The sequence below is a fragment of the Chiloscyllium punctatum genome, chromosome 1, assembly GCF_047496795.1.
Source record: "Chiloscyllium punctatum isolate Juve2018m chromosome 1, sChiPun1.3, whole genome shotgun sequence".
Lineage (NCBI taxonomy): Eukaryota > Metazoa > Chordata > Chondrichthyes > Orectolobiformes > Hemiscylliidae > Chiloscyllium > Chiloscyllium punctatum.
Window position 1 is genome coordinate 7,405,650 of NC_092739.1, and position 25,153 is coordinate 7,430,802.

Here is a 25,153-nt window from a genome sequence, read left to right on the forward strand (position 1 = left end):
TGGGTCCCGGGGGAAGATGATAAGTAAGTTTGCAGATGACAGAAAGATTGGCCAGGTGGTTGACAGTGAGAAATAAGATCTTGGTTACAGAAGGATGTAAACGTATTGGTCAGATGGGCAGATCAGTGGCAGATGGAAATTAACCCTGATAAGTGTGAGGTGATGCACTTTGGAAGAAGTAACAAGTCAAGGGAGTATTCAATGAACAGTGGGACACTAGGAAGCTCAGAGCAGTAGAAGGATCTTGGGGTGCTTGTTATAGATCTCTGAAGATAGCTGGGCAGGCTAATAAGGTAGTTAAGAAAGTGTACGAGACACTTGCTTTTGCCAGTCGAGAAATAGATTGTAAGACCAGGAATGTTATGTTGGATTTGCACAGAATTTTGGTTACACCACAACTAGTGTAGTGCGTGCAGTTCTGGTCACTGCATTGGAGTGGGTGCAGAGGATATTAGGATTTTGCCAGAGATGGAGCACTTCAGTTATGAAGACAGGCTAGAAAACCTTAGGTTGTTTTCCTAGAAGCAGGAAAGGTTGAGGGGGGCATGATTGAGGGGCATAAGATTGAGGGTGATAGACAGGCTGGATAGAGAGCAACTGTTACCCTTAGTTGAATGGTCAGTAATAAGGGTTGGGGGGGGGGGGGGGGGGGGGCTTACACCTTTTAATGTGAAAGGCAGGAGCTTTAGAGCAGAGTTGAGGAAAAACCTTTCATTCAGAGTGCGATGGGAGTATGAAAAACACTGTCAGGTAAGCTCACAACTTTTAAAAGTACTTGAATGAGCACTTGAAGCATCATAACATTCAAGACTATGGGCCAAATGCTGGAAAATGGGACTATTGATTGATTGATTGAATGTCACCGAGGTACAGTGAAAAGCTTTGTTTATGAGCAGTACAAGCAGATCATAGTAAGCAAGGATGTACAGATCAAAAAGACTTAGACAGAAGCATACAGATTACATTGCACAGGGTGTGTGCTCAGTGAAATCAGTGTTAGCAAGATCAGCATTATTTGAGGCTAGTGAGTCGACTCCTCAGTCTGATAACAGCTGGGAAGAATTTGTTCCTGAACCTGCTAGGGCATGTGTTCAGGCTTCTATATTTATTATAGATCTCATGTAGTTTTTCTGGTACAGACTTGATGAGCTGAAGAAACTTCTGTGCTGTTCTAGGATAGTGTGTGACTTTTTTGTGGTGTTTCCATCTATCTGCTACCCTTGTCCTCTATATTGTTGAAGCTGGGGGTTGGAAGATGCTATCAAAGGAAACTATGCAATGGTTACACTGCAAGAATTCACCATCTTTGAAATGGTACATACTGCTGCCATTCTGCATCAGTGGTGAAGGTGGTGAATGGTGTAATAATCTTTATGCATTCAGTTCTGATATAATGCAATAGGTCTGTTCTCGTGTAATCTTGTGTTATAAGAAAATCACACAATAGCTACGCCATTTAAACTAATGGGGCCAGAATTGTGTTGTAGCTAATACAGGATAGGAAAGTTTGTGTTTTACAAATAACAGTCTAAATTTTTCAATCGAGTTAAAGCCAGTTTGCATTGAAGAAACACGTGTTATAGCAGAACCGGCTGTACCTAGATGGTGTAAAGCTTGTTGAGTGTTTTAGCAGTTATATCCAGCTAGATAGTTAGAGCAAATTACATCACACTCCTGAAATGTGCCTTGTAGATAGTTGCGGAAATAAATGAGTTACTTGCTGCAGATTTCCTCACCTTTACCTGCTTTCGTAGCTAGTCCAATTCAGTTTCTAGTCAAAGGTAACCCCTAGGATATTGTTAGTTTTTTAGCTATAGAAATACCATTGAATGTCAAGCCAAGATAGTTAAATTCTCTCTTGTTGGAGATGGTCATTGCTTAGCACTTGTGTGTTGTAAATGTTGCTTGCTACTAATCAGCCGAACCTGAACGTTGTCCAGCTCTTGCTGCCTGTGGCCATGAGTTGCTTCAGTATATGATGAGTTGCAAATGTTGCTGAACATTGGGCAGTCATAAGTGAACATATAGATGTTTGACTTTACGATGGAGGAGAAGCCATTCATGAAGCTACTGAAGATATTTGGACCTAGAACACAACCCTGAATAATTTCTGTAGTGATGTCCTGGGACTTACCTGCCCTTGTGCATGAATCACAAGAAGTGGGTTGGCAGGTACAGCAGGTAATTAGAAGGCAAATGGAATATTGTCCTTCATTGCTAGAGGGATGGAGTTTAACAATAGGGAGGTTGTGCTGCAGCTTTATGGGGTGCTGGTGAGGCCACACCTGGACTACTGTGTACAATTTTAGTCTCTTTACTTGAGAAAGGGTATATTAGCACTGGAAGGGGTGCAGAGGAGGTTCGCTGGTTGATTCTGGAGTTGAGAGGGTTGGCTTATGAGGAGAGATTGAGTATATTGGGCCTATTCTCATTATAATTTAGAAGAATGAGGGAGAATCTTATAGAAACATATAAAATTATGCAGGGAATAGATAAGATAGAAACAAGGCAGGTGAAACACGAACTAAGGGCATACCCTCCAATTAAGAGGGAGCAGATTTAGAATTGATTTGAGGAGGAACTGCTTCCCCCATAGGTTGTGAATCTGTGGAATTCCCTGCCAGCGAAACAGTTGAGGCTACCTCATGGAATGTTTTTAAGGCAAAGATAAATTTTTGAACAGTTAAAGAATTAAGGTTATGGTGAGGAGGCAGGTAAGTGGAGCTGATTCCACTAAGAAATTCGGCCATGATCTTATTGAATGGAAGACCAGGCCCGTTGGGCCAGATGGCCTACCTCTGCTCCTAATTCTTAAGTTGTAATGACTAAGATGCTTGTCCTACAACAACCACAACATTGTCTTTTGTGACAGGTGTCACTCCACCAATGGAGATTTTCCCTGAGTCCCACTGTGCTCAGTTTTGCTCGGGCTCCTTAATGCTATACCTTGTCAACTGATGCCATGGGCAGTCATTCATCTCTTGAATTCAGCTCTTTTTTTATGCGTTTGCATGAAGGCTGTTATGTGGTCAGGAACTAAGTGGCCCTGGCAGAGCCCAAACTGATGGTGGTATTTTGTAAGGGTCTGAATAACGCTGACAATGGCGAGAATTCATGAGAAGTGAAGCAAGGCTTTTTCAATGTCAGGAGTCAGTCCTTCCATTCACAGATTGGGTATCAAGATTAATTTCTCTCAAGGGAACAGAGCAGTGCTTATTAATGTTGTCAGCTTGTTGTCAGCCTCATTGATAGTAAAATTCACTTGAGTAATATGCAACTTCCTATCCTATGAGAAAATTGGATGTCAACAATTCCTGACATAAAACTCAGAGCAGGTACCTGGTGACTTATCTCAGTGCTTGCTCCTCTGGACTGCCATCTTGAGCACCCAGTAACAACGCCTCAAGGCATGCTCCAAAACACTTGCTGGTCAGTTGCATCTGACACCTGCCTGACTTTCAGGCCCTTTGCCATCTCATGTGTAGGGTGCTGATGCGCTTTAAAGCTGCTCTTCATCACTAACTGGCAACTAGCATTGAAATTCTGATGTAATAATGTTTTATGTACAAAGCTCATGGATTGGACCAGGCTGAATCTCAGGACTGTTTGCTTGTTCTCTTAGTACTCACTCACCTTGAGCCTAACTGGATACCCTTGTCATCCCTACCTAGCCTTTTTGAATTTTGCCCCATCATCATCAGAGCTACCAGATGTCATTACTTCCATTTTCCCTTACCATTTTGTGCAGACACAAAGCCAGGAAGCTTATATTAATTGAAAACTGTCATCATTTAAATCAATGGAGACAGACTTTAGTCAGGGGTCCCTGTACAGTAAGTACAGGGCAGCCCATGCCCAGAGGCTTGGACACTCAGTGTAATCAGGTTAGGATCCTCTCCAAAAAAGAGTAGAGGAGTCAAACATTGGACTGTCCATCACCCATCTTGGCTCTTTTGGTTCTATTGTGAGCTGCTTTCTCCTGGAATGACAAAAAGGGAGGGATTGAGTCAGATGAAAGTGGGTGGCACAGCTGTTCGTGCTGGTGCTGGTGGCGGAAAGGTGGTGAGATGTCCCAAGTGTGGGAGTAGGCAGCACAGAAGCCATACAGGGTTAGGAGGCAGGGAAGGTAGGCAAAAGTGAACCAGGAAAGATACCACAAATAATAACGAGAGGGGTAAAGTGTGAGCCTTTGAGGGAGGTAGATGAAGCAGCAGAGGCAGAGTAACATGAGGTAGCAGAGAGTAGATGGTGGCACTTACCCTGACTGAGCAGAGAAGGTCATCAACCTTCTTCTTCCACTGTTGGGCATTCTTCCAGATGGCTGAGACCATAATGACTCAGGTGGCAACTTGGACTAGGCTGGCAAGGTCTGATGGTGTGGCATACCTCCCAGCAACTACCGGCCATGCAGCTTAGAGAGAATGCTGGTGCTTGGCTCACCCATCATTGAAGAGAAGGGTATTTTTTGCATCTCATTTTCCTGTTGTTGAATTGTCCATCACTATGTAAAATTGGATGTTGCTGAACTACAGAGTTTTTAGATCTGTTCTGCTTGTTGTTAATTAGCCAAATTGGCAGCTAATTGTGTTTTGATTACCACCTAACCTTATTGCCAAGAAATGTTTCTGCTTGAATCAGGAGTTGTATAAATTGAATTAAAGTAGCCAATTGCCGAATCTTAACATAATGATCCATTCACTTGTTTATCTGCACTTCAATGTCATCCAAACTAACAGAAGATATTTGATGAAATCTGCTTTGTACAAAATGATTATACAAAATATAATGCTATCATCAAATTGCTTGGTGTTTTAAATTACACAGTTAATTGGATAATTATTTATTGTGAGTTTTTTATTAACAGGTTTGAATTGTGAATTCTGTGCAAATGGGACTTGATTTCATTAATTTATAATTAATCTGAACATAAATAATTTGTAGTCAGCTGTATTTTACAGATCTAGTGTGATTTTGCATTTTATACTTTAAATTAAATGGACATTTCTCACTGTGATCATAAGAAGGAACCTCAAATGGTGTCATATAGATATTTTAACAACTTCTGTTTATTTTAAAAATGTATGTTTATCCTTGTTGTCTACACTTAATGATTCATTATTCTTCAATTAGCAAAACATCATAGCAATAAAAATTTAAAAATCTTGAAATTTTTTAAAATGGCATGAAGGGCAGTGTATCATTTTGAACTATTTAGCATATTCACTTAACTGATTGCAAAACACTTACTCGAGGAGAAACATGTATTGTTTATTTGCACCTGTTTTTTGTCACGTTTCATTATTTCATCTACATTGTTGCAACCAACTTTAAATAATAATTTGGTTAAGTTGCATAAAGTCATTTCTAAGAGTGGTCGGTAGTAACTATCCACCAAGCAAAAGGCAAGATGCTGCAAAGCAGAGGGTCAGAAATTGAACAAAAGAGTAGTCAAAGAGGAAAGTTATAAAGTGATCTTTGAAGAGAGAAAAGGAAGTTATGAAAGAGAAGGGGAAGGGAGGTACAAATATTTGTATTGCATTTGAGGTCAGCACCAAACCATTTTTTTTAAATGAAGGGCTCTTGCCCGAAATGTCGATTCTCCTGCTCCTCGAATGCTTGCCTGACCTGCTGTGCTTTTTCAGCACCACATGCTTAACCAAACAATTAGTGCCAAGCATTCTTTACACATACAGTTGCCCACAGATTTTCAACTGGAAGATGTAATGATTAGAAATCCAGAACAACACAGCACTCTCCACAGAAGTGTGGGTTTTTTTGTGAACAGAGAAATTAACTGTCTCTCCTTAATCAATAAGGTTAAAGAATCCTTACTTTAGCAAGACATGTCATGACCAAAGGTGTAAAGTAGAATATTTAATTCAATGTCAAAATACATACAGAAACCAAAATAAGAGGAAAGCAAGAAAGAGAGGGCAATAGAAGAAACAGAGAAAAACAGATTTTTTTATTTTAAAACAAATCTCCAACATAGCATCATATGATTATTACAGCACAAAGGAGGGATTTCAGCCCATCATTTCTATGCTGGCTCTCCAATAAGCTGCCATTGTCCTGTAACCCTGCACATATTCTTTTTCAAATAGCAGTCTAATTCTTATTTGAATGCATTGGTTGAACTTGCCTCCAGATCCTGACCACTTAGTCTGTGAATTTTCTTTCCTCACATCACTTTAGCTTTTTTTACTTTAAACCTGTGCTTTCTTATTCTTGATCCTTTCACTAATGGAATTTTTTTTCCCCTATTTGCTCTGTCCATATCTCTCACGATTTTGAAGACTTCTATCAGATTTTCTCTCAGCTTTCTCTTCAATAAGACAAACAATTCCATCTCATCCAATTTCTCTTCTTAACTAAAGTCCTTTAACCGAGAACCATTCTCATAAAATCTTTTGCACCCTCTTCAATGTGATCACATCCTTCCTAAAGTGTGATGCCTAGAACTCCAGCTGAAGCTAAACTAAATTTTTCTATATATCCTCCCTACATTCAGTGTAACTGCCTTGTTCTTATACCAAGGACAGGTAAAAGAATGGGTTTGACTGCAGTGCCACAGAATACTCCAAGTAGTCGAACCATTTTCTATCACCTGTCCTTTGTAGAAGGATTTGTAAAGAAGCATACCTTTGACCAGAAGTCCATTAGGAATTGATATAAGCACATAGCTCGAGACCCTGTGGGAAAAGAAGAGGGTGGATCCTGTTGCATGGTTCCTTCAGCAGACTGTCAGTCACTTAACTATGTGCCTCATTGCCAGAACTTTCCAACAAGCACCAAGATGTAGCTTGGCTGGTGGTGAAAAGTGCACTGCCTGGTGGATCCTTCATGCTTGCCCAGTCTCTCTGCACTTTTGCATGCTGCCCTCAAAGCAGCTGTGCTGGCAAGGAGACTGTCACTCATCTCCTTCTGGAATATGTCTTTGCAAAGAAGGTCTGGAGAGAGTTGCAGTGTTTTTTATTTAGGTTTGTTCCAAGCAATCCCATGACACAAAACTCTGCTATGTGGGCTGTTGTCCAGGTGCACATCGAGGCAGATTTGACAGTGCATGGGGGACCATCAACTTGATAAAAAAACGCTCTTTGGTCTGCCTGAAACTTATTAGTTTTTCAGTGCAAAGCATTGACCTCGAATGAGTGTTGCAGACTGGCACATTCCAAGGTCCAGGGCTACGTGCTGAGGGATGCTGTAAACCCTGGGGCACCTGTCTCAAGGCGCAGTGGAGAAAGTCCACTCTCTAAGATCTTTCTGCTGAAGTACAATCTGATTCATTTCAATTATCAGACCCTCTTGGTGCCTCTATATATGTAAATATAGTGGTGTAAATGTACAAAATGCCTTGGGTTTTTTGGAACTACAGAGAATGCCAAATTCCAATGTATGTTTGTTCGAAATAGAACTGCTTCAGTGACTATGGATGTACATAAAGTTTTTTTTTAATGAATAAAATATATTTTTGCAAGAAAAAAAACTGCCTTGCTCCTATACTCTATTTCTGTAACAAAGGTCTGTTTCATTTTGAGAAGTTCTTGCAGCCTTAATGAGAATATAAATAGTTTCTTTTATGTTTAGAAAATGCCTTTTCTGTTGCAACTGGATTGAAGCTCCAATGAGGAATGTCAAAATTCAACTATATTTTCTGAACGATCTATATGGAACTGTTTTAGACTTGTACTTATGGTTATTTTATGAATACAGTATCATAGAAAAGGGATTGGGGTTCGGTCCAATTTATATAATTACTTAAATAAGAATATAGAAGGCATGGTTAGTAAATTTGCTGATGACACCAAGATTGTTATTATAGTGGACAGTGAAGAGGGTTTTCTAAGATTACAAAGAGTTCTTGATTAATTGGGTCAATGTGTTGAAGAGTGTTGATGGAGTTTAATTTGGATAAATGTTAGGTATTACATTTTGGTAAAACAAATAAGGCAGGACTTATACAATTAAATGTAGGCCCTTGGGTACTATTGTAAAACAGAGTGATCAAGGGGTTCAGGTGCATAATTCTTTGAAGTTAGGATGATTAAGAAAGATTTGAGCGTGCTTGCCTTAATTTTTCAGACCTTTGAGTACTGGATTGGGACATTATGTTGAAGTTCTACAGAACATTAGTGAGGCCTCTTCTGGAGTATCATGTCCAGTTCTGGTTGCCCTATTATTAGATCAGATATTATCAAGCTGAAGAGAGTTCAAAAGAGATTTACCACTATGTTGCTTGGAATGAAGTGTTTGAGTTATAAGGAGAGTCTGGGACTTTTTTTATTGGAGCATAGGAGGTTGAAGGGTGACTTTATAAAGGTTTATAAAATCGTGAGGGCTACAGATAAGGTAAGTGGCAGGTATGTTTTCCCTAGGATGGAATGTTTAAGGTGAGAGGACAAAGATTTTAAAGAGCAATGAGGGGCAATTTTCCTACATAGCAAGTTGTTTATGTGTGGAATGAATTTCAAGTGGAAAAGGTGGATGTGGGTATAGTTAGAACATTTAAAAGACAAAGTTTGTGAGAAGATTTGTAACTCGGGTGCTCATTGTTGTGGTTTTGTCCGCCGAGCTGGGAATTTGTGTTGCAGACGTTTCGTCCCCTGTCTAGGTGACATCCTCAGTGCTTGGGAAGCTCCTGTGAAGTGCTTCTGTGATCTTTCCTCCGGCATTTGTAGTGGTTAGAATCTGCTGCTTCCGGTTGTCAGTTCCAGCTGTCCGTTGCAGTGGCCGGTATATTGGGTCCAGATCGATGTGTTTATTGATTGAATCTGTGGATGAATGCCATGCCTCTAGGAATTCCCTGGCTGTTCTCTGTTTGGCTTGTCCTATAATAGTAGTGTTGTCCCAGTCGAACTCATGCTGCTTGTCATCTGCGTGTGTGGCTACTAAGGATAGCTGGTCGTGTCGTTTCGTGGCTAGTTGGTGTTCATGGATGCGGATCGTTAGCTGTCTTCCTGTTTGTCCTATGTTGTGTTTTGTGCAGTCCTTGCATGGGATTTTGTACACTACATTGGTTTTGCTCATGCTGGGTATCGGGTCCTTCGTTCTGGTGAGTTGTCGTCTGAGAGTGGCTGTTGGTTTGTGTGCTGTTATGAGTCCTAGTGGTTGCAGTAGTCTAGCTGTCAGTTCGGAAATGCTCTCGATGTATGGTAGTGTGGCTAGTCCTTTGGGTTGTGGCATGTCCTCATTCCGTTGTCTTTCCCTTAGGCATCTGTTGATGAAATTGCGCGTGTATCTGTTTTGGGCAAACACCTTTGTAATCATTAAAAACACAGAAATAGAGAACACACACCGGATCATCAACGTCACACTCACAGGAATCCAATTCAATAGAGAGGAATAAAAGGACAACCAACTCCCATTCCTAGACGTGATGGTACAGAGAACACCAAACGGAGAATTCACCACAAAAGTATACAGGAAAGCCACTCGCACAGACTAAGTCCTGAACTACGAAAGCAACCACCCCAACAAACACAAAAGAAGTTGCATAAAGACACTATTCAAAAGGGCCACAACACACTGCAGCACACCAGAACTACAAAAAGAGGAAGAAGAACACCTATGCAATGTATTCGTCAAAAACGGATACCCGCGCAATTTCATCAGCAGATGCCTAAGGGAAAGACAATGGAACGAGGACATGCCACAACCCAAAGGACTAACCACACTACCATACATCAGGTACATTTCTGAACTGACAGCCAGACTACTGTGATCACTAGGACTCATAACAGCACACAAACCAACAGCCACTCTCAGACAACAACTCACCAGAACGAAGGACCCGATACCCAGCATGAGCAAAACCAATGTAGTGTACAAAATCCCATGCAAGGACTGCACAAAACACTACATAGGGCAAACAGGAAGACAGCTAACGATCCGCATCCATGAACACCAACTAGCCACGAAACGACACAACCAGCTATCCTTAGTAGCCACACACTCAGATGACAAGCAGCATGAGTTCGACTGGGACAACACTACTATGATAGGACAAGCCAAACAGAGAACAGCCAGGGAATTCCTAGAGGCATGGCACTCATCCACAGATTCAATCAATAAGCACATCGATCTGGACCCAATATACCGGCCGCTGGAACTGACAACTGGAAGTGACAGATTCAAACCACTATAAATGCCACACAGAAGCACTTCACAGGAGGCTCCCAAGCACTGAGGATCTCACCTAGACAGGAGACGAAACGTCTGCAACACAAATTCCCTGCTTGGCGAACAAAACCACAACATTTAAAAGACATTTGGATAAGTCAATGAATAAGAAATGATTGGGGGATATGGGCCAAGTGCAGGCACGTGGGACTAGTTTAGTTTGGAATTATGGTCAGCATGGACAATTTGGAGTGAAGGGTCTATTTCCATACTCTATGATTCTCTTTTTTTTTAAATCATGAAAGTCCCACATTCTTAACCTCATCCCTTGCCTGAGTAGTAGAGACCCTCAGATTAAACCACCATCAGTCATCTCTCTAAAATAGAGCATCGGTATGGTCCTCAAGCACTATGGTGACTTTACCTTTGCTTTGCCTTATTTTCAAAATAAAAAAATCTTGCTATTTTACCCTATGCTCCCATAAATAAAGCCTAGGATACTGTATGCTTTATCAACTGCTCTCTCAACTTGTCCCATTTCTTTTAATGACTAATGTACACATGTAGCTAGGTCCTCCTGCTCCTGCATACCCTTTAGAGTTGCACTGTTTATATTATGTTTCAATATTTATCCTACCAAACTGTATCACTTTACATGTTTCCACATTAAGCTTCATCTGACGCCTATTCCCCCTATGCCATAAACCCCTCTCTGTCCATTTGCACTATCCTCCACACAGTTTATAATGCAACCAGTTTTTTTTCATCATTTACAACAGTTTAACAATATTCAAAGCCTTAAGGAAAGTGATTCCACACTTATAAAACCTAATTCATTTGCATTTCAAGAGACAAGCCTTTTAACATTTTCTGATGTGTTTAATGGATGTGCATTATGTAAGTGTCCCAGCTTTACACAGTTGCATGCATCACACTACCAAGTCTATCAATGGTACAAATTTGAATGATTTACAAATCACCTTATTCACTTAAATAATTCTAAGAAATTTTTACAAGTTGAAATTTTATCAGTTATTTACAACTATTATTGGAGCTGCTTCCCATTATTTCAGCGAGATATGGAGATGTCTGGTTGCAGGGCAATTGATACAGAAGAGCCTTGATTTCTGCATTTAAGTGCACATGATAGGCAGCAAAATGTGCTGTCCTATTTACTCCTTCACAGTACTGAAATGCAAGTTGTTAAATAATACATTATTTTCAAGGAGTCAATTAATAAAAATAAATTTTGAAGGATATGGAGATTGAGTTGATTGGAAAAGCCAAGGTGACTGATGGATGTCATAGATCAGGAATGAAAGGAGGAAGTTGAGATGTGGCGGTGATGTAAGGGGAATAGTCTAATGGATAGACTTGATACAGCAAGTTATATGGAACTGATTAGCTGGATGAATGATGGGTAAGTTTCGAGATAAGGGATGGATGCCCTTGGATAGATTAAGCAGAAAAAGACTGATAGCAGGAGAGGTTGTAGGAAATAGACAGTTCTCTAAATCTTGAATGTGTAATCCAGAAGACTGTCCTTTCATTGAATAACAATCAAAGGTACAAGGAAAGACAGTTCAATGAGACCATTTGTTGTTGCAAACAGAAAGCAAAGTAATTTTTCTGCTCGTAAGGGTGATTTTAGAGTAGCAAAACAACTTGATCATGGAGTAATGGTAATCAATGAGGTGGTCAGCATGTACTGATGATTAATTTCCTTAACAGCTAGCTACAATGACCACCCAGCAGATTTGAAGTAAAAAAATATGACTTCTGTGAGGCTAATGACTGTCCTGGATCTCGTGAGGACATGGATTTCGAAGGTGAAATGAAGCATTTGTTCAGATTAACAGATGTTAATGTTATTTCAATTGGAGAGTCAGATTGTGGAGCATTTCTGATCTTTTTAGTTTTGAACATTTGAAGTGGCTTCATTTGCCTTACATGAGTGTGGCATTTATAAGGAAATATTACTTTTCTTCACTGTATTTCAGGAATGTCTCCATGGAGTTATTTCCTTTGCAGGCAAGAGTTTTGCTTCTCTGAACCTTTTCTCTTTTCTAAAGCATTTTGATTTGTGATTCATTTGAAATTCAATGGTGGAATGCTGTAACTCTCCCTAAACCCCTTGAGAACAGAATTGTTGGCCATTAAAGTGGTCTTTAATTTGTTTACTACCTGTGTCTAGTTCAGAGTATGGTACAGGAGAGGACCTCCAGAAATGAGATCTGAGTTATACCATGTTTCTCATGTAAGGCAGGGCCTGATCAGTCTGTCAGTTCAACAGAACAAGAGAGGAAAGATGCTGCTACTAATACTATTTTCGCTTTCAGTAAAGAAGACTGCACTATTAAACTTTGTGCAAAGACTGAGATGAAGCAAAATTTATTATTTAAGATGCTGCACGTTCTTTTCCAGGCTGTTTGTTGCTGTGGCAGTTTAGTAACATCAGATCTTGTTTATAGAGTTGACAGTTTATGAATACAGTGACTTTCACCTTCTCCACAAATAAGAGATACAGAAGCATCATTGCTTTTTCTTTAATTGTTCAAGGAGGCAAAAAGTGATGGCAATTTTAAGGATAGTAACTACAACAAAATTTATTCTTATGGCCTCTTTTTGCAAAGTAAGACATTCCCGGACTGTTCACATTACTGTTATAGAATTGTTGATCTATGGAATGGTTGGCCTGTCTTGTCTGTGCTGGCTATCTGCAAGGGTAAGTCATCTTGTTTCATTCCCCTGCCTTTTCCACATGTCCCTGCAAATACTTCTCCGATAATTATTAAATTCGTTTTTCAAGTTCATAACTGAGTTTACTTGCATCACACTACTTTCAGGCACTGCATTCCATATACTAAAAGGTTCTCATGCTAGTCACTTTAAATTGGTACCTTCTTGATCTCAACCCACCTGTGGGAATATTTTCTCTCTGTCTACTCTATCCATCCTCCTCATAATATTCAACAATTGTATCAAATCTCTTTTGCAAGAAGAACAGCTGCAGCTTCTTCAATCTTCAACAATTGAAGCTATTCTAATGATTTTTTTCTGCACTTTCATTAATGCCTTTACGTCTTTATTAAAATCTGGTACCTAGAATTAGACACACAAGCCAATGTTTTGTACAATTTTGCTTGACTTTTTTGCTTTTATACTTTATTCCCCTTTATTAACTGTGTTCTTAACTTGTCCTGCCACTTTCAATAATTTTGCTCATTGATTCCCTCAGGTCCCTCTAGCCTTTTTAGGAATCTCCCTTTTATTGCATCATCTTGCATCTTCATTATTCCGAACAAAGTGTCTCACCTCGCTCATTTCCTTGCATTAAATTTAATGTGTGACTTGTCAAGCCATTCTGCTAAACTGCCTATGCCATCTTGCAGGAGAAAGTAAGGACTGCAGATGCTGGAGATCAGAGTTGAGAGTGTGGTGCTGGAAAAGCACAGCAGGTCAGGCAGCATCCAAGGAGCAAGAGAATTGATATTTTGGGCATAAGCCATTCATCAGGAGTGAGGTTTGCAGTTCTACATAAGTTGGCTATTTAACTATACATCCAAGCCTAGAGTCATCTGTAAGCTTTTAGTTTGTGCTATGTACAACTATGTCTAGTTCATTAATGTATATGAAAGAAAATTAGTGGTCCTAGCACTGACACATAACACGTGGGACTAGATTGGGTTGGGATATCTGGTCGGCATAGATGTTGAGTTGGACCGATGGGTTTGTTTTCGTGCTGTACATCTCTATGACATAGGGAACTCTGCTATATTCCTTACTCCAGTCTGACATGTAGCCATCTGTCACAAATCTGTCACTTGGCCAACGTTGTATCTGTTCCTTTTCTGCCATGGTGTTTAACTTGGATAACAAACTTGTCTTTTCAGCGTTTGGAAATCTAGGTGCATCACGTCAACTGCATTACTTTCATTAACCCATTTCTGTTACCTCATCAATCAGTGAAATCTGATCTGCTTTTAGCAAATGTAAACTGGCTTTCCTTAATGAACCCGCTTTTGTCCAAGTGGGTGTATAATGTTTTTCATGAGTAATCATTTGTTAAAACTTTCCCAATATTGAGTTGAAACTCACCACCTTGTAGTTGCTGGGTTTATTCTTACACCACTTTTCAACAAAGCTGTAACATGACAAAGCAGAGAATAAGGTAAGACTGATAAACTAAACTGCATTTATTTCAATGCAAGGGGCCTAACAGGGAAGGCAGATGAACTCAGGGCATGGTTAAGAACATGGGACTGGAATATCATAGTAATTACAGAAATATGGCTCAGGGATGGACAGGATTGGCAGCTTAATGTTCCAGGATACAATGCTAAGGAAGGACAGAAGGGGAGGCAAGAGAGAAGGGGGAGTGGTGTCTTTGAGAAGGGATAGCATTACAACTGTACTGAGGGAGGATATTCCCAGATATACATCCAGTGAAGTTATTTGGGTGGAACTGAGAAATAAGAAAGGGATGATCACCTTGGGATCGTATTATAGACCCCTAATAGTCAGAGGAATTTGAGAAACAAGCTTGTAAAGAGTTCTCTGTTATCTGTAAGAATAATAGGGTGGTTATGATAGGGGATCTTAAATTTCCAAACATAGACTAGGACTGTCCTAGTTTAAAGTTTGAGAGAAGATTTGTAGCTCGGGTGCTCGTCATTGTGGTTCTGTTCGCCGAGCTGGGAATTTGTGTTGCAGACATTTCGTCCCTTGTCTAGGTGACATCCTCAGTGCTTGGGAGCCTCCTGTGAAGTGCTTCAGTGATGTTTCCTCCGGCATTTATAGTGGTTTGTCTCTGCCACTTCCAGTTGTCAGTTCCAGTTGTCCGCTGCAGTGGCCGGTATATTGGGTCCAGGTCGATGTGTTTGTTGATAGAATCTGTAAATGAGTGCCATGCCTCTAGGAATTCCCTGGCTGTTCTCTGTTTGGCTTCATTTTGGGGCCAGCGACCATAATTTTATTCATTTTAAAATAGTGATGGAAAAGGATAGACCAGATCTAAAAAATTGAAGTTCTAAATTGGAGCAATGCCAATTCACAGGTAAGGGACGGCTGGAAAATGGGAAGCCTTCAGAAATGAGATAACGAGAGTTCAGCGACAGTATATTCCTGTCAGGGTGAAAGGAAAGGCTGTGAGGTATAGGGAATGTTGGATGACTAAAGAACTTGAGGATTTGGTTAAGAAAAAGAAGGAAGCATATATCAGGTATACACAGAATTGATTGAGCGAATCCTGAGAAGAGTATAAAGGCAGCAGGCGTACACTTAAGAGGGAAATCAGGAGGGCAAAAAGGGGACATGAGATAGCTTTGGCATACAGAGTTAAGGAGAATGCAAAGGGCTTTTTCAATTACATTAAGGACAAAAGGGTAATTAGGGAGAGAATAGGGCCTCTCAAAGATCAGCAAGGTGGCCTTTGTGTGGAGCTGCAGGAGATGGGCGAGATACTAAAGAGTACTTTGCATCAGTATTTATGGTGGAGAAGGACATGGAAGATATAGAATGTGGGGAAATAGATTGTGACATCTAGAAAAATGTCCATATTACTGGTGGATGTCTTGAAATGCATAAAAGTGGATAAATCCCTAGGACTTGATCAGGTGTACCCTAGAACTCTATGGGAAACGAGGGAAGTGGTTACTGGGCCTCTTGCTGAGATATTTGTATCATCAATAGTCACAGGTGAGGTACTGGAAGATTGGGAGTTGGCTAAGGTGGTGCCACTGTCTAAGAAAAGTGGTAAGGACAAGCCAGAGAACTGTAGACCAGTGAGCCTAATGTCGGTGGTGGGCAAGTTGTTGGAAGGAATCCTGAGGGACAGGATGTACATGTATTTGGAAAGGCAAGGACTGATTAGGGATTGTCAACATGGCTTTGTATGTGGGAAATCATGTCTCATAAACTTGATTGAGTTTTTTGAAGAAGTAACAAATAGAATTGATGAGGGCAGAACGGTGGACGTGATCTATATGGACTTCAGTAAGGCGTTCGACAAGGTTCCCCGTGGGAGACTGGTTAACAAAGTTAGATCTCATGGAATACAGGGAGAACTAATCATTTGGATACAGAACTGGCTCGAAGGTAGAAGACAGAGGGTGGTGATGGAGGGTTGTTTTTCAGATGGTGACCTGTGACCAATGGAATGCCACAAGGTGCTGGGTCCACTACTTTTCATCATTTATATAAATGATTTGGATGTGAGCATGAGGTATAATTAGTAAGTTTGCAGATGACATCAAAATTGGAGGTGTAGTGGACAGCGAAGAAGGTTACCTCAGATTACAACGGGACCTTGATCAGATGAACCAATGGGCTGAGAGGTGTCAGGTGGAGTTTAATTTAGATAAATGCAAAGTGCTGCATTTTGGGAAAGAAATTCAGAGCAGGACTTATATAGTTAATGGTGAGGTCCTGGGGAGAGTTGCTGAACAAAGAGACCTTGAATTGCAGGTTCATAGCTCCTTGAAAGTGGAGTTGCAGGTAGATAGGATAGTGAAGAAGGTGTTTGGTATGTTTCATTGTTTGATCAGAGTATTGAGTACAGGAGTTGGGAGGTCATGTTGCAGTTGTACAGGACATTTGTTAGGCCACTGTTAGAGTATTGCATGCAATTCTGATCTTCCTATCAGAAAGATGTTGTGAAACCTGAAATGGTACAGAAAAGATTTACAAGGATGTTGCCAGGGTTGGAGGATTTGAGCTACAGGGAGAGGTTGAATAGGCTAGGGCTGTTTTCCCTGGAGCGTGGAGGCTTCTAGAGGTTTATAAAATCATGAGGGGCATGGATCGGATAAGTAGGCAAAATCTTTTCCCTGAGTGGGGGAGTCCAGAACTAGAGGGCATAGGTTTAGGGTAGAAGGGGAAAGGTATAAAAGAGACCTAAGGGGCAACATTTTCACACAGAGGGTGGTACTTATATGCAATGAGCTGCCAGAGGAAGTGGTGGAGGCTAGTACAATTGCAACATTTAAAAGGCATCTGGATAGGTATATGAATAGGAATGGCTTGGAGGGATATGGGCCGGATGCTGGGGGTCAGCATGGACAAGTTGGACCAAAGGGTCTGTTTCCATGCTGTACATCTCTATGACTCTATCTGCAACTCTCCAGCCCTCTGGCCTCCAACCCTGTATTTAATGATGATTATAAGACATGGCTAGTACTTCTGTCTTACCACTCCGCATCCTTAGATGTATTTGATCTGGTCCTGTTGACTTCTCCACTTTAAATACAGCTAGCTAGCTAATATCTCTTTCCTCATTCAGCAATTCAACCACCTCTTCTTCCAGTATGATTTGGACAGAACATTCTCCATCTGCAAGACAGTACTCATTTAACATCTCAGCAAAGCCTACCTCTCCTGATTCAAAGCATTTTTTGATTTCTAATTTTCTCCATTCCTCCTTTTCCCATCCTTTTATTTGCTACATGCTTATCAAAAGACTTTTGGGTTTCCACTTTTGTTACCTGACGGTTTCTTCTTATACTCTCTCTTGACTTTCTTTTCTCACTTACCCTCTGAAATTTCAATATTCTTCATGATTCATAATTACGTTATCCATCTGACATTGGCACTTGTGCACCTTTTCTGTGTCATCTTACTTTCATCATCCTATTGCTCTCCCTTGTAGTACTATACTTTAATGTATCCAAATTATTTCTTGTTTAAAAATATGAAGTTGATGTATTAATATTTTTTCCCTACTCATTGTTTCAACTTAAATGGGCCAAATCAACACTCTTCCCATTGAAGATATTCCTTTCCCAAATAATTACTTTTACTCTGGATTTCCTTATCCTTTTCCATCGCCAATTTCAAGCACTCTAATATTTCTTCAATAAAGCTCCCTTATAACACTTGACTCACTTGACCCATCACATTTCCCTAAATCAGATCCAGCAGTGTTTCCTTCCTTGTTGAGCTGGAATCATACTAATCTAGAAAATTCTCCTGAACCAACTTTATAGATTCTTCTCCTTTTCTTCCCTTTACTAATTTTCCAATTTATATTAGGATAATTGAAGACCCTATTATAGTTTTGCATCTCTAATTTCCTTGCAGTTCCCCTACATCTTTCCCAGTCGATTTGAAGTTATAGAATAACACAATAGAGTCATGCAGAAGAAACAGACCCTTCGCTCCAACCAGTCAATGCCAACCATTACCCCAAACTAAACTTGTCCCACCTGCCTGCATTTGCCTGTATCTCTCCAAACATTATTCATGTAATTATCCAAATGTCTTTTAAACGTTATAACTGTACCTGTATCTATCACTTCTGGAAGTTGATTTCACACATGAACTGCTCTATGTTAAAAAAAATTGTCCTCATCCTTCTTAAATCTTTCTTCTCTGTCCTTAAAAATATGCTCCCTCGTCTTGAAATCCCCCATCTTCAGGAAAAGGCACCTGCTATTTATCTAATTTAAACCCCTCATTATTTTATAGAGTTTTATAAGGTCACTCCTCAACTCCTACACTCCAGTGAGAAAAGTCCTAGCCAATCCAGCCTCTGCTTATAATTCAAACCGTCTATTCCTGGCACCATCCTGGTAAATCTTTTCTGACTCCTCTCCAGCTTAATAATATCATACCTGTAACAGGACGACCAGAACTGGAAGCAGTATTTCAGAAGAGGCTTCACCAACATTCTGTACAACATCAATATGATCACCCACCTCCCACACACAAACGTCTGAGCATTGAAGGCAAGCATGCGAAATTCCTTCTTAACCACCCTACATATGATGGAAACTTCAAAGAATCTGTACCTGAACCCTTTATCTCTCTGTTCTGCCATACTACCTAAGGCCCTACTTTTAATTATATAAGTCCTGTCCTTGTTTGCTTTACCAAATGCAATAACTTGCATTAATCCAAATTAAACTCTAATCTGCTATTCCTCAGTCCATTGACCCTATTGATCAAGATCTCCTTGTAATCTTAGATAACCTTCTTCACAGTCCATTATATCACCAATTTTGATGTCATCTGCAAACCTACTATTTGTTTTCTCAGTTCTAGCCAATAGATTGTGACCACGATTCTTCTGGGTTATCCTTTCCAACACCACACACTGTTCTCCATGATCAGGATATCCTTCTCTCTATCCTTCCTGAGCACATTATATCCAGGAATATTTAGAACTCAGTCCTGTCTTTTTTGTTAAAATCGCACAACACCAGGTTATAGTCCAACAGATGTATTTGGAAGTAGACATTTGTACTTCCAAATAAACGTGTTGCATTATAACCTGGTGTTGTGTGATTTTTAATCTTGTCCACCCCAGTCCAACACGAGCAACTCCACATTCTGTTTTTTATTGAGCAAGGTCAGCATTCTTGCCACAATGTTATATTCCCACATTGCTATATGAGCCTACAGCTCATCAACCTTATTTTCTCCACTCTGTATATTCACATGCAACTCTAATTTACAATTTACTTTGCTGCCTAACCCATTATTATTTCTGACTCTAGTGCTATCTGCCTCATGCAATGTCTGTCTTGATTTTTCCACTCTCTGCCTGCAATTATATTATTCTGCTCAGTGCAGTTCAACAACACTCTCAACTGCTTTATCCTGCTTCCAGCCTGCTTAACATTGCCTCACACCACTTGCAGCCAACTTTACATAGCTCTGCCCTTTGGGTTTCCCTTTATGTGGCTCCATTCCTGCTTGCTTTATGTAGCTCTACTCTTGACCTATATGTTGCTTCATTCTTGACCTGTGTAGTTCTGCTCAACTTACAATGTGGTTTTTCAACCAATCCACATGAGATGTTTTCGTGCAATCCTGGTGAGAGAGAAGTTTGTAGAGAGTGTCTTGAAATGGTTTTGAAAGCTGGAAATTATTTCGAAAGGAAATTCAAGTGTTTCAGGCCATTGGCAGCTGAAGTTAGAATTGTCAGTAGTGATCTAAATAAAGAGGCCACAATGAGAGGAAAATAAATATCTGAGTTGTAGTGCTGGAAGGGATTAGAGATGAGGCATGTAGAACCATGAAGGAATTTGAAAATTAGAGATTTTAAAATCAAGTTATTGCCTGATTTGAAGTCATTATCGGCTGGAAATGGAGTGGTAGGTGAATGGAAATTGGCTAGGATAGGATACAGAGTTTTGGATCACCTCAGAATTTCACAGGGTAGAAAATGGGAGGCGAGCCAGGAATGCTTAGGAATTGTCAAGATAACAAATAACAAAGATATGGATGAGACTTGCAGCAGCAAATGAGCTGAAACAGGTGCAAAGTAGAGTTTATGTATGTAGTAATTGGTGATTTTCTCATGGTATGGATGTGTAGTCAGCAGGGAGAAAGTGAGGACTGCAGATGCTGGAGATCAGAGTCGAGAATGTGGTGCTGGAAAAGCACAGCAGGTCAAGCAGCATCTGAGGAGCAGGAAAATCGATGTTTCGGGCATAAGCCCTTCATCAGAGTGAGCCAGCAGCCCATTTCAGGCTAATATGACAGCAAAGTTATGCACAATCAGGGTGAGTCTTAAACTGTTTCCATGGAGAGGCATGATATTGAATCTAGGACACGGTATTTGTGACACAGGCTAAAGATGTTGGCTTTATATTTACAAATCGTACTTCAAGAACTTTGTACATCCAATACTGCATTTTGGACAAGCAATGTGGCAGGATAGATCAGTGCTTTCCAAAGTAAGAGTTGGGACTCCAGGTGGCATTGTGAACTGAAATTTTGGGGTTGTGAGCTTTGAGGCAGCAATGGTTATTGTGGAGTTCTGACAAGACATTGCAACAACTGTACTCCCACTCTACTGTAAGAAGTCATGACAATTTTCGAATGGAGTCACAGAGAGAAAATATTTGAGAAGCACCGATTTCAAGGGTCTGGCGGCATCAACAGAGGTGGCGATGAGATTGACCTAGGTGTCATCAGCACACATTTGGAAATTGATGCTTTGTCCAATCATGATACTGGGTGGCAGCATATACATAAAATTTGGAGGGGGTCAAGATTCATAAAGGACCATAGATAATAGTACAAAAGCAGGAAGAAAAACCATTGCTTGAGAAACAATTGAGACACTGAAAGTGATTAAATTGATAAGAACACAACCAGGTGAGTGCAGTGTCACACAGCCTGGTATCAGTGGAAGTGTGTCAGGAACAATGATATGGTCAGCTATGTCAAAAGCAGCAGATCAGTTAATAGGGCGTCAGGATAGGGAATAGTTCAGCTTTATCGTAGTCACAAAGAAGCAGGAGTAGTTTGTATTCCTGAAACAGACAACTTAACATGATCACTATAAAGTGAAATTCAATCAACGTGTGGAATTTCATCAGTATTCGAGTTTTTTTAAAATACATATATCCGAATATTTGAAGAAAGGTAAACCCTTTGCATAAATCCTTTGATTTAATTTTGGTTGACAGGGGTTGGGGGGGGGTGGGGGTGTGGAATTCAAAAGAAGCTTTATTATCATCAAAAATATTGAGGAGCATTTCTTAATTTTATTCTCTTTAAACTAAAATTGAGTACATGAAGACAACTTTTCAATCTGGACTAGGAGCAGAATCCTCTCAGATACTGGATGACCTGGGCATTGGTGAGTAAGTTGTGAGAATCACGGGAGGTTTGCAGTGAGAAGCTATATGCTATCAAGAGCAAAATGTCGAATTTTCCAACCAAGTATTGAATGGCAAGACCTGATTCTCACAAGAGAACAGCATGGTGCCTACTTTGCATGTATTAGCATGCACTACATTGTGTCACCTCATTAGTGTACAGTTTCCTATTCTCCCTTCTCTGGATAGAAACTGGACAACAATAATTCTCGATTTGAAAATAAAATGGGTACCTGGCAACTCTAACTTGCCACTTGCTCCTCCAGACTTCCATCAGTCACCAATATTTCATGGCACATTAAATGGGCAGTGACTGCACAGACCTCCCATCCAGCAGGGCTCCCAGATCCATGTCAGCAAAACAAGATTCCAGTTATCCTCTGACCAGTATGTCCAGGACAAATGAAACAGAATTTGCAGGGCAGCTGGAGAATACCAGAGTGACCATATGCACAGCAAGGCTTTAAAGATGGTGCCAGCACCAGGAATCCAGGAGGGCCTGCAATGACCAGTAATTCTACTTGTGGGAGAATAAGATGAGAGGAGCACCACATGTGGGACCTCGATAATAAACAAGTTTGGAAAGATAATACAACAAAGCCAGCTGGGGCTCACAGGGAAAATCCTTGCATAAACTCAGCATAAGATTCAGCCTTTTTTCTTTCTACCATATCCTCATTTTTTAAAAGAAAAATGGTTGACTTAGGGAAGAGTATGCCTGGTCTGTGTGGGTAAAATGACTGTAGAATTTAAGGTGAAACACTTTACATACTGCAATCATATTTCTAGATCAAGATTAAAAACACACTGTTTTGTAATTGTTTTAATTTGTCTTGAAATCAACATATTTTGCTCATGTCATTCAATAACATTAAAAAAAATTGCAAATGTTCCAGCCAGAAAAAGCATGCAATTTGATCAAGGCAGAATAATTTTCAGGACTGAAAGGGATTATTAAACATCCTGGAAATAAATGTCATATTTGAAATGTATAATAAACCACTGAAAATCTGAATAGATGAAGATATTGAACAGAGTACAAAAAAGCTCCTTTGTTTACATTTGCATCTTATTGAGCAGGAAAGTCACTACTGATGAACCATTCTGTATTTCACTGTTGCCACACTCAGTTATATTCAATCAGCCATCTGGCATAGAAAATGCTAATATATGTTTAAGCTTAGTTCTGCTCTTATTTACTAAGAAATGCAAAACCAGGAGGCAGTACACTCTGAGAGACAAAACAAAGGCAAGGTCAGAATTATGGCTGTAACAGCCAGTTTCTGTTTCTTATCAAATGGGGGGTGGGGGAGTGGGAATGAGAATGTTTTAAGAGTGTTTCGTGGAAATAACATGTACAGTTAAGTGATGAGATAATCCTAGGTGTTAGTGCCAAGCTCCCAACCAGAGGGAACATACGGGCTTGATTTTCAGTATGATGTAATCCAGACGTGTTGCATGACATTTTCAGGTGACCATTTAGTTCCTAATGCCTATGATCAGCACTTTTATCATATGCTTGTGTCTTTCCTGCAGGCAGTTGAAGCTCAAATTCGTAGCTTTGGTCAAACTCCTTCCCAACTTTTAATAGAGCCACATCCTCCCAGAAGCTCTGCCATGCAAGTGGTAAGTATATTATACCCTAGTAACCAGGCATGTCCAGCTGCTCCTTAAATCTAATTCCAAATATGGGGTTGGTGTTGCCTACTTTGAAGAACCATCCAATTGTCTTCATGCTAAACTCATTTGTGCTGCCTTGCACTTGAATATCTTTTTAATTATTACAAGCTATTAAGAGGAACCCCTATATGGCCTACTACTGTATATTTTATTAAATTAGATGTATGTTAACTGAAACTTCTGTGTTAACAAAAGCTCCAATAATTTATTGTCACTACATTGTTATAGGCTAGATGCTGAGTAGTGTACTTATGTCATGAAATCTTAGAAATCATGCTATGTTTCTTGAATTTATCTGATATGTATTTTGAATGATTTTATATGTAGTATGTTATTGCTCCTAATTCTTCATCTGTCTTGGTAAGTATATTACATCTATCAGTATGATATCAAACCAAGCCTACTGAAGTTTCCAAGTATGATCTATGTTTGCATGCTTTAGCTAAGTACTGTAAGGCCAATATTGTTTCCTTTAGTGTCCTAAGGTTAGAGTGTGGTGAAGCTTGACGACTGGTCACTATCCAGGGACCTCCGCTGGAATGCTATGGAAGGACAGACAAGGCTTGATTGTGGTGGCCTCAAATCTTGCAAACACTATCTCCTCCTTGTACTCAAACATAAGAACAAGTACTTGAATAAAGTGCCAGTGGTCCCACCATTGCTAATAAGCATATACCCTAGTGTCAGGCATGAGCTTCAAAGGTGAAAGTGTGCAAAGCAATTTACATTCAAAAGTTAGATATAAAGTAGACTTGCATTTAGTCTTGACATGGTAAAGTACCTGTGTTTTTAACCTTGGCATTTTCTCAGCATTAGGTCCAAGGAACTTTTTGCTTCTTCACATGTAAGAGGTGATGCCAAATGTAGTTTTGTTTCAAGTTATTTGAAAATATAGGTAATAGAAGTGACCAGAAGTTAACCATATAACACTACGGGGAATAATATTGGTCCTACAATGATTAGCTAAGGCGTGCAAATGTAGACCATACCTGGGAACTTCGGTAGGCTTTGTATGGTACTATATAGGCAGATTAGTTATTTAAGAATAATAATACTAAATGTTTTATCCCTAATGCTCCTGCTCCTTTTATGAAAGAGGAGACTGGATGGCAAAGCACATTTATTAGTCCTCTGTGCCATGCAAGTGGTTGAATACCGGCCCAGCTTCCACATAATGACTTTCTGATATATCCAAATTACCAGAGGTCATTTAGGAGAATCAAGGCACATAACCCTTGGCTGTTCTTTTACAATGTAAGAATGCAAAAATAGATCAGCATAGCAGAGAAACATCAATCTATCAGCTAGCAAATGTGGAGAGAAGAGAACAAAGCATGTTGCATTTGATGCTGGAATGGAGTTAAAGACTTTACCAAAATAACTAAGGCCAGGGTGCTTTCCTTCTGTCAAAATTATAGTTTCCCTTTATTCTTTAAATCACCTGATAAAAATTCATTGAGTTTCACCAAGCAAATTAGCTTTCAAAATGAGACACAGATTTTAGAAAATAAGGTTGTGTCATGCTGTGCAATGTGCATCAGTGGTAATTTATACCAGGTGTGGTAATTAGTAGACAAACGTACAATGCATATTTGTCTGCTGAGGTTTCTGTTGGCCTATCCCCTAGTGCTTTCAGTGGATCAGATAGTTGGATTTAATTGAGGCTACATCAGATGAGGCATTACTGACACCTTTAATTGAATGAGTGTCTGGGGAGGATTAACTCATAATATTGATTGGCTTTT

At 39.9% G+C, this 25,153-nt stretch overlaps 1 protein-coding gene across 3 annotated transcripts in view; it reads left to right on the forward strand.

Annotated features, from left to right (window-relative positions):
- Window positions 1–25,153, forward strand: part of lrba (LPS-responsive vesicle trafficking, beach and anchor containing) — an 894,965-nt gene that overhangs the window by 792,406 nt on the left and 77,406 nt on the right. For all 3 annotated transcript variants that reach the window (XM_072561970.1, XM_072562677.1, XM_072563520.1), the window contains one exon: window positions 23,265–23,354. In XM_072561970.1, the coding sequence (XP_072418071.1) occupies window positions 23,265–23,354 (90 nt within the window). The remainder of the gene's footprint in view (window positions 1–23,264; window positions 23,355–25,153) is intronic.